Here is a 9,927-nt window from a genome sequence, read left to right on the forward strand (position 1 = left end):
GTAATTTTCAAAGAAAAATAAAGAAATTTTTTAAAATAAAAATTATTCATTAAAAATAATTATTTATATAATATACAAATTTATATTTTATTAATTAAAAAGATATTAATAACAATTTTTAACTTATATTATGATTTATTATTGTTAAAATAATTTTTTATATTTTATATAAATTTAAAAATAATAAATTAATATTTTAATAATAAATTAAAAAATTTAAAATAACCATTAATAAATTAATAATAACACAACAATATTATTATAATTTATTATTTTATTTATTTTTGGTAATTTCAAACTTAATCTTCCTCATCCATAACACTTCATTTAGACACCATCACTAATTATACTGCTCCAAGACTTTATTTACACCTTTAGGTTACATAAAAATCCACACTCCATAAATGTAATGTATGTTTAATTGCATAAAGTTTAAAGAAATACACTATCCTTGACAATTAATTTTGAAAAGATTGATAGGCACAAAATATAAATATAAATAGAACGATATTCAAAATTAATAAAAAATGATATAAAACCTTCCAGATGAGGCGGAAAGGACGGTTTTAATTAAAAGCTTTCTGCGATAAGATTTATGTTTTCTCAGATCTCAATCGCTCGTCAACACGAAGGTGGATATTCCGGCCACTAATGAAGGGCTGTGATTGTTCGTCAAGCACACAACGCCGGGGCCATGTCTTGGTCACTGCACGCCTGTAATTACTACCTATAGGCTAAATATTTCATTTATAAAAGACCTGGCATGCAAAAACAAGGCTTCAGATTTGATTGACACAGGAAATTTGACATTCAGGAGCTGAAGAAGACAGACATGGGTTCTAAAAAGGGATCAGAAAATCCGTGGGTTGCTCTGAAGGCATGGTTTAAGAGCCAATCTGTGAAGAAACAGGCATGCCAAGCCCTGGCTATAATATGTTTCCTGGCGACACTGATTTCTCTAACCTTTGGGGATTACTGGGCCACGGTCCTGCATTTCACTGCAAATTTTATTCGCGTGTGTGGAATTTCAGCGCTGGTTTACAAGCTAACAAGGAAGAAAACCTGCGCAGGTTTGTCACTCAAATCTCAGGAACTCACCGCGATTTGCCTCGCGATTAGTGTCTACCTGCACTGGTCTGGAAACGTGTATACCATCAACGTGTATACCATCGCAAGGGGAACGCTGGATTTATTTGGACTGATAACGACCATATGGGTTATCTATATCATCCGTTTCAAGCTCAGATCTACATACATGGAGAATGTTGACAACTTACCCATATATTACTTGCTCGTTCCCTGCGCGCTGCTTGCCCTGGTAACGCATCCCTTGTCTAATTATGTTTCGCCATTAAGTCCTCTGAATAAGGTCATCGTGGCGTTTGTTCCCTATCTGGAGTCCGTTCGGGTTCTGCCTCAACTCCGTGTATTGCAAAGCGAAAGGGTCGTCGAAGCTTTTACTGCCTTCTATGTGTTTGCTCTCGGCGCGGAGAGGTTATTTAAATTTACATACTTGTTCAGGGTAATCCTGAAGGGCATTATGGACGGCTACATCAAAACTTATTTTGATTTTGGTTCATTACTGTTCATTGTCTCTGAGATTGTTCAGAGCTTCATATTGGCAGATTTCGTTTATTACTATCTCAAGATTGTTTCAACCGGCCCGATGTTGATGCGTCTCCCAACCATCTTGATTGAACAATCACCGGTTTGACATAACATATCTGGAGTGGTAAGGCCCCATAGGGTTAGAAATTACAATGACAACTGTTTTTCATTTTTTTTTTTTTTTTGGGTATCATGGGTATTTTAAATATGGTATGGATGGTTCAGTTGATCAATGATAAGAATCATGCACTATCTTGAATATGGTATGGATGGCTTGTTGGTTGAGGTTGGTTGGCGTTTTAGCGAATTTTATTTGAAAATTTCAATTAATAACTCATCTAGATGTGTGTGATAGAAGTATAAGTGATAAGTGTGTATGTAAAATGAAAGTATATTTTATACTTAAAATAGCAAAATCAAGTTACAAATTCTACTAAGTTTAGATATTTACATTTTTACTCGTATTTGTTAAACTGTTAAGGGACATTAATTCGTGGTAAGTATGATGGGTAGTAACTGATAGTAAATATGTTATTTACTTGAGTATGAACTATTTTCAAGGATTTTAGTTTTTGGAGGTTTTGTTGATTTCCTTTATTTTAATTTTATTTCTTTTAATTTAGTGTTAATTTTTGTTTCATAATAGATAGTATTATAAGTACATCAAGGATTATGAACATTGACTATAGCTACATTTTTCAACATTCCCTCTTACCTAGCGAGGTATTCATAATGACTATGCACATGTTTTTTGTATACATGATCTTTCTAATAAAAATAAACCTCCTAGATGACATCTTTGTCTATGTCAATACCATTCACATACATCAACATCATCACCAATATGTGCCATAAACCAGGGTAAGTTTTCTCACCAATGTTACTTACTCAAGAAGTCACCATGATCTAGTGGGCACTTCACCTCATGGCAACTAATTCGAAGTTTCCATCTGCAATGGGGAAACCCATGTCCCAAATTCAAATGCCTCTCTTAGGTTATGATGCTGAAGAGGCATCAACAACATGAGCGTTCATTTGTTTTGTACGATTCCCTCTCATTGCATAACTCATTGGTTTATCCTAGAGTTACACATCTGTAGTGTTGATCAACTACAAATTATTGTCAAAAATTTGTTGAAGCTAGGTGGACCTGAATCCACCCTATTATTCATTTTGCATGCCCTTTCCACCCATTTCTATGTTTTGGTATAAATTGGTATAGATTTGAACCCCTTAATAATTATACTATCTCTTGGTTCTCGAAGCGAGCTAGTGTTAAAGTAATTTGTTCCTAGAATCGGGGCATTAATGCACTTTGTGCAAAGTTGCTCAAGATAGATGGAAATATTACACATACTTGGAGAATTGGGTTGGAAGAAATTCATTTCGAAGCAATATCAAGTCACAAAAAATGAACTTGTTCACCACAATTATTTCATGCCTCCGAACGAATACAGATTAATGCCTACATGTGGGATATTGGGGATTCCTAGACAAGATCCTTATGTGGGTAAAATCTCATCACTATCGAAGACCCTATACAGACACAAAACTAGGTGGTCCACTCGTGAATACTTTCAAATGGATAGCTTTGTGCCTCTTAGAAGAATATCATCATTAGGATGAAATTTAGTTATGTGTCAATAACCCATCTGAGTTCCCTAAAATTATCTTGTTAAGAGTGCCTGGGAGATTATTTCATATTTTTTTTCCATCCATCCATGGAGAATTTTATAGGAGAGGATGAAGAAGAAATGTGGGCCATGGAAGGTGGACCAAGTCCAAAGTCAGCATTAGTTTTTGTCACTTGCTTGGGGATGAGGATGCAACGTTCAACTGGGGGCCTAAAAAAATGGACCTACACCAAACATAGATATCTACCAATCTTGCTTTTATGTGACAATGAAAAAGTTTCACTAGGGCTCTTTCATTATTACTTCACATCTAAACTCTTTTTTTCTAAATTGAAAAGAATCCCTTCCCCTTTTAGGAAGAAAGTGATTGTTGAATGATTCATTGCTACGTTATGCTACTCTAGCCTTTCTATGGTGCAACAGATTAAACAATGTCAAGCGTTATTTGGGCATTAGAGAGATCAAATTTGTTATCTTGAATATCCCTATTTCTTTTTTGTGTAGGAAATATGTTGAAATGATATCCTCACCTTCCCTCATCCCACTTTATGCTTCGAATTATGGGATCTAGATTTAATGAAAATATTGGATCTAAATCTTCCAAGCAATTTGATGGCTCTTGATGAGGTAATTTATCCATAGTAGCACTACAATCAAAGGATGAAAATATGTTCATTTAACTCCTCGAGAAAAACCTTCATTGTTGTTGTTGATAAGTACTCTTCTTGTCTTTCTGGTCATTCTGTTTAAAGTAGTACATGAAGTAGAGTTGATGGAATTAATTCTATCTAGTAGGGTGGCAGATCAGACTCATAGGAATCAACATCACATTGTATTTCTTTCATCCTTCTTGTGTGATTCATTCCAAGAATGTCCAACCCTCATGCTATCTCACTAATAGTATGAGTCATGCTCCTATAGTCACCAATAGTCAGAGCCATACCCCTATCTTCCACCAATTAATAGTTTGGTCCAAACTCTTTTTGTTTCCAACAATGCGCCATGCCCCTATTGACATCACATAAATGCTCCCTCTCATTGATAGAGGAGTTCTTAACTATTCCAAGCTTGTCTCTGAAGTATACAAACTTCACCTAAGAGAAAGGCTTTGTTATAATGTTAGTCGTCTACTCATCAATGGAGATATACTTGAGCCTCACCACTCCCTTCTATACCATATAAGAAATATAGTGGCACTTGATCTCAATATGTTTTGTCTTATCATGAAATGCTTAATTGTCTCTTAGCTTCACATAGTTTTAATTATCACAGAAAAACATTGTTGGTTCTATCATCTAGTCGAACAATCCAAAGAGTAGATTTCGAATCCACACTCCCTCACAACATGCCAAAAAAGTTGCAATATATTATGCTTCTATAGTATTGAGTGTGACAGAGATTATCTTCTTACTCATCCAGGGTATCATAGACCCAAATCAAACATAAACCAACTATATTTCTCCTGTCATCCACACTCCATACCCAATTAGAGTCCATATATCCCTGCAACTGTATCTCACCATTAAAAGCATATCTCAAACAATAGTTAATAGTACCATGCAAATATATCAATCTATTCTTTGCTATAATCCAATGCTCGTGTCTCAATTCCATCTATAACTAGCTCAAGGTGCTTACCGAAAAAAAAATATTTGGCATGATATTTACCAAATACATCAATAATATAGCCAAATTCAAGTACATGGACATATTCACCACATTAGATTTAGAATCTCTCACTTATCTCAGGTTCGCTACCATAGGAGTTTCCATAAATTTGCACTCCATCATCAAAAACTTTTGAAGAATTTTAATGACATATTTTCCTTGTCCAAAAAAGATTTCAACAAGGTTCTTCCAGAATTCTAGTCCCAAATAGTAATGCATCAAGCCAAGATCCCTCATGTCAAATTTAGAGGCAAAATCCATTTTACACTATGTAATAAGATCATATACACTTGTTAGAAACAAATTATCAACATATAGTAGCAATATCACTAACTCACCTTTCACAGGCTTGATGTAAATATTTGGATCATCAATAGTTTTAGAGAAACCAAGTCTAATAAGATATCCATCAATTCTAGAATACCAAGCTCTCAGAGATTATTTGAGTCAATATAAGGTCGGCTTTAATCTGCACACATGATATTATTTATCAGGAACCTTATAACCTTAGGTTTTCTCTAGGTACATCTCTTCCTTAATCACACAATTCAGGAAAGTGGACTTTACATCCAAATGATGTAGCTTCCATCTCGTAAATGAAGCAACATAGATAGGATATCTAATCATGGTGTACCTAGAAACTCGTGCAAATAATTCATCGTAGTCTTCTCCCTCTTTATGGGATAATCCTCAGGCCATGAATTTTCCTTATATTTGGCAATGCTCCCATCTACTACATGCTTGATCTTGTAAATCCACTTTGAGGTTACCATAGAATTTCCTTTAGATCTTGGAACAATTTACCAAACATCATTATTCATAATAGATTGATATCCTCCATAATTGCACCCTTCCACACTTGTGAAGTTGCTTCTTCCTCGTAGTTGGAAGGTTTGGAGTCAACTAGCTTAATCATTAAATTTTCATAACATACCTCTTAGGTCTCATAGATTCCTTCAAGGTGCCTTGTAGAGCCGCGTGTCCTTCTCCATATTGCAAAGTATATTTTATCCATGTTGGTATTTTTATATTTTCTAGAACAACCATAAGATACAAGGGTTCACAAGTTACTTTTGGAATATATTCATGATCTTTAGGATGACTGGAGGAAGAGGGAGGACTTCTAACCTCTTCTTTAGGAGCCACATGCTTCTTCTCTTCATCTTCATCTTTTGTGTTCTTTTCTCTAGATTTATAATAAGTTGCATTTTCTTCAAAATTAATGTATTTTCTAAATTCCACCTATCATTTCCATGGAACATAGATCCTATAGGTTTTTGATGATTCAATGAACCCAAAAAATATTCCCTTATTACTAAAAGGCTCTAACTTATTTCTCTTATCCTTGGGTACATCTATGAGCACTAGACAAATAAATGTTCTCATATGATAAACCTATCGTTTCCATGGAACATAGATCCTATAGGTTTTTGACGATTCAATGAACCCAAAAAATATTCCCTTATTTACTAAAATGCTCTAAAGCATTTCTCTTATCCTTGGCTACATCTATGAGAACTAGACAATTAAATGTTCTCATATGATAAACCTATCATTTCTAACCTGTGAATGCTTCTTCAGGAGTCTTATCTTCTAAAATCCTATAAGGACTTGTATCCAGGATGTAGATGGATGTCTTAAAAACTTCTCCCCATAAGAACATTGGTACATCTTGATAATGTATCACCTCCCTCATGGAATATTCAATAGATATGTTCTTTATTTCAGCTACTCCTTCCATTAAGGATTACAAGGAACTATCATCTCCCTTTAATCCCAACATCCTTGCAGAAGGAAATGAATTCCTTGGAGGTGTATTCTCCTCCATTATCCAATATTAGGATCTTGATTCTCTTCCTTGTCTAAATCTCCACTTCTGCTTTTAATTTTCAAAACATTCTACAACTTCATCTTTTTTCTTCATTTGATAGATCCACCTCTTGTGGATAAGCCATTATAAAGGATACGTACTATAGAGTGGCTCCAAGAGGTTTCATCCACATGGGACAACATAAATTATATTGGAATAGATCCTAAATTTCATTGGACCTATGTTCACTACTTGGAAAGGGTTTCTTCATATTCTTTCCAATAGCACATCCCTTATACCTTCATGATCTATCTGCAAATATGGTACACTTGAAACAATTTGCTTCAAATGTAGCAAGGATATATAATTAAGATGTGAATATATCCTATGCCATAGATCACTAAATTTAATATCATTTTGTACTAAAGCTTTGGAACATTTCTCTCGGTGTCTATACAACCTTCCTTCATGATTCCCAACAACCCTAGTAGTGCTTATATTATAGACCTTGTCTTACAAAAGAACTTTCTCATCAATGAAAGCCACTCTATCTCTTCTATATTCTAAACATGATAATTAAACAAAATTATTTTCCAAACAAAGAAAATAGAGTATGTTTCTCAAGTGAATGTTTTCACATGTTTCCAACTGAATGGATGTTGTCCCAATTCCTTTCACTACATAGTTGTTATTGTATCCAAGATCTACCGCTTGTGTCAATATTCTTTCCATCAAAATTATAAGATAATCACTCTCCCTTGTCATATTTCTGTGTATGTCTTGAAGCTCCATTGTCATTCAACCATATTTTGTTGTCATATGCAAGAGATGTTGCAACTGCAAAATAGTAGAAGTGATCTTTATCTCCTCCGAATTCGGATATCTTGGATTTCTCATCAAATTCTATCATGGTAGTACGTTTATTTCCTTTCTTCTTCATATCATTTAACCTTTAAGGACATTGGGATTTAAATTGAACAAATTGCTTGTAATGAAAATGCTGAATTTGAGAAAAAAAATTCTTCCTTTGAGGATTGGGTATTCTATCAAAACCCTTTTTGTTCTTCTGAATTACAAACCTCTTTCTTTCTCCAACTTTAATGGAATGAGTTGCTTAGAATTGAGAATATTATTCATATTTTGGCTTTCTTTCTCTAGATAGTAGTCTTGATTCTTCATGAGAACAAGTTGTCCATAGTTCCTCCAAACATGGAACTTCATTTCAACTATGGATACTCGCTTAAAATTAATCCCATCAACCTAGTATTCCATTAAGTACTAAAGTCACACATTCTTTATTAGAGACAATTTCATCAATAACTTGTAGTTGATACCTTAGTTGAGAAACCCTAACAATGTATGAAGCCACTATATAGTTCTTTGTCATTCTTATATGGCGAAGCTCATTTCTCAATCCCATGAGTTGGACAACATGTTGACAATATATAACTTATTAGGGAATAATACATCTTCTTTGAAGTATCATGCTTTGAGATGTATGGAATAAGATGGTCCTTGATGGAGTCTTGTTGTCACTACCGCAACACCATCCACATTTTTCCTACATTCAAATTTTGGAGCCTTATTATAATCATGTTGTCCTTTGTTTCAAGCCATTAATGTCATGCCTACTCATGATGTTTAAATGTTCAAGTCTTCCTTTATAAATTCTAAGTGTCGAAGTGAATTTCCTTCACATGATTAACTATTGATGCTTTCATAAAGGCACACATTCCAAGATAGGAAAATTGCACGTCATAGCCATAGTGTTGCACACTATATCTCTATAGTGATTTATTACTCCTTTCTAATAGTCATTGCACACTTCTTGATGATAGTGACTATGAACTTCTTAAATCCCTTGCTGACAGTCATTACACTATTCATAGAGATAGTCACTGCATAATCCTTGCTCACAGTGACTATGCAATACTTTCTCAAATTGACTATGAAATCCATACCCATAGTGATTGTACAATACATGCCCATGATTATTATGCAATCCTTCCTCATAGCCACTACATGATCCTTGCTCATATTCGTTACAGAGTTCCTACTAATAGTGATTTTATAGTTCCTAACTTAGAGAGATTGCACAGTTCCCAGTGACACTGTAAGGGCATCCTCTGTTGATAGTGATTACACATTCCATGGAATCTAAGGTTAATCGAAGCTTACCCTTTCTCGATTTTCTTATCTCCAAGAGAGATGATGGTTATTTCTCCCATTTGGTCTTTCATAAGAAAACCCACACTAAACAATATCTTCGTGCAAAATCACATCACTTTCTGGCCAAAAAAGTAGGTGTTCTTAACACTCTAGTTACTAGGGCTTTAAGGGTTTATGATAAATACTATCTTGTTGAAGAGAAAAGCCATCACATGAGATTTTTTAAGAGGAATGGTTATAATAAGTCCCAAGGTATCTGGGTCTTTCTAAAAACTTTCCAACGACCAAAGATTAAAAAGGAGCTTGGTGAGGTGGCCTCTAGTGTCCAGCTTCCCTTTATCCAAGGGACTACTAACGATATTTCTAGGATTTTGAAGCAAAATGTAGTATCTACATTTAGACCTTTAAAAACCATTTGTGGCTCTTTAAGATATATCAAAGACTAAGTGGATCCCAAAAACATGAAGGGTTTTTATTTGATTCCATGTTCTTGTGGAACTCCCTACATTAGAGAGACTAGTCGTTCCATTTATCAGATAATTCAAGAACGTGCTTCAGACCATAGACATTGTAGGACTTGCTCCTCTGCTCTTGCAAAACATGTGGAATTGTCGAAACACCATATTTGTTTGGAATATTCTAAGGTCCTCACTAGGTTTTATCATTTACATCACCGTAAATTAAGGGAAGCCATCGAAATTGAGAAGAGGATTAGTACTCTTAATAGGGTTGACGGATGGAAGATTAGTAGTTCATGGGTCCCTTCCCTTTTTTCCTAAACCCTGTTTTTTCTCCCCTTCTTTGGTTCTTTCCTTTGTCCATGTTTGTCTTTGTATTTTTTTTTTATCTCCTTTTCTTTTGATGTTTTGATTTTTTGTCTTTATTGTGAATTTTGTTTTTATGGTTGAATTTATGAATTTTATTAATACTATCAATATATATATATCTATATAGATATTTCTCTTTCTTAATAATTATATAGAGTTTTCATATTACAATTATGTAATATTAATATAAAGTTAATATTTAGAGTGAAAA

General features: G+C 34.2%; 1 protein-coding gene across 1 annotated transcript; it reads left to right on the top strand.

Moving 5' to 3' along the window:
• The first annotated feature begins 832 nt into the window (after window positions 1–832).
• Window positions 833–1,714, top strand: LOC149220767 (uncharacterized). The gene has a single exon (XM_089387198.1). It carries the CDS (start codon window positions 833–835, stop codon window positions 1,712–1,714), a length of 882 nt encoding a protein of 293 aa, XP_089243324.1.
• The last annotated feature ends 8,213 nt before the right edge of the window (window positions 1,715–9,927 follow it).

Source organism: Pinus tabuliformis, chromosome Q, assembly GCF_031772625.1.
Source record: "Pinus tabuliformis cultivar Carrire ecotype Pingquan chromosome Q, CPIR1, whole genome shotgun sequence".
Taxonomy (NCBI): Eukaryota; Viridiplantae; Streptophyta; class Pinopsida; order Pinales; family Pinaceae; genus Pinus; species Pinus tabuliformis.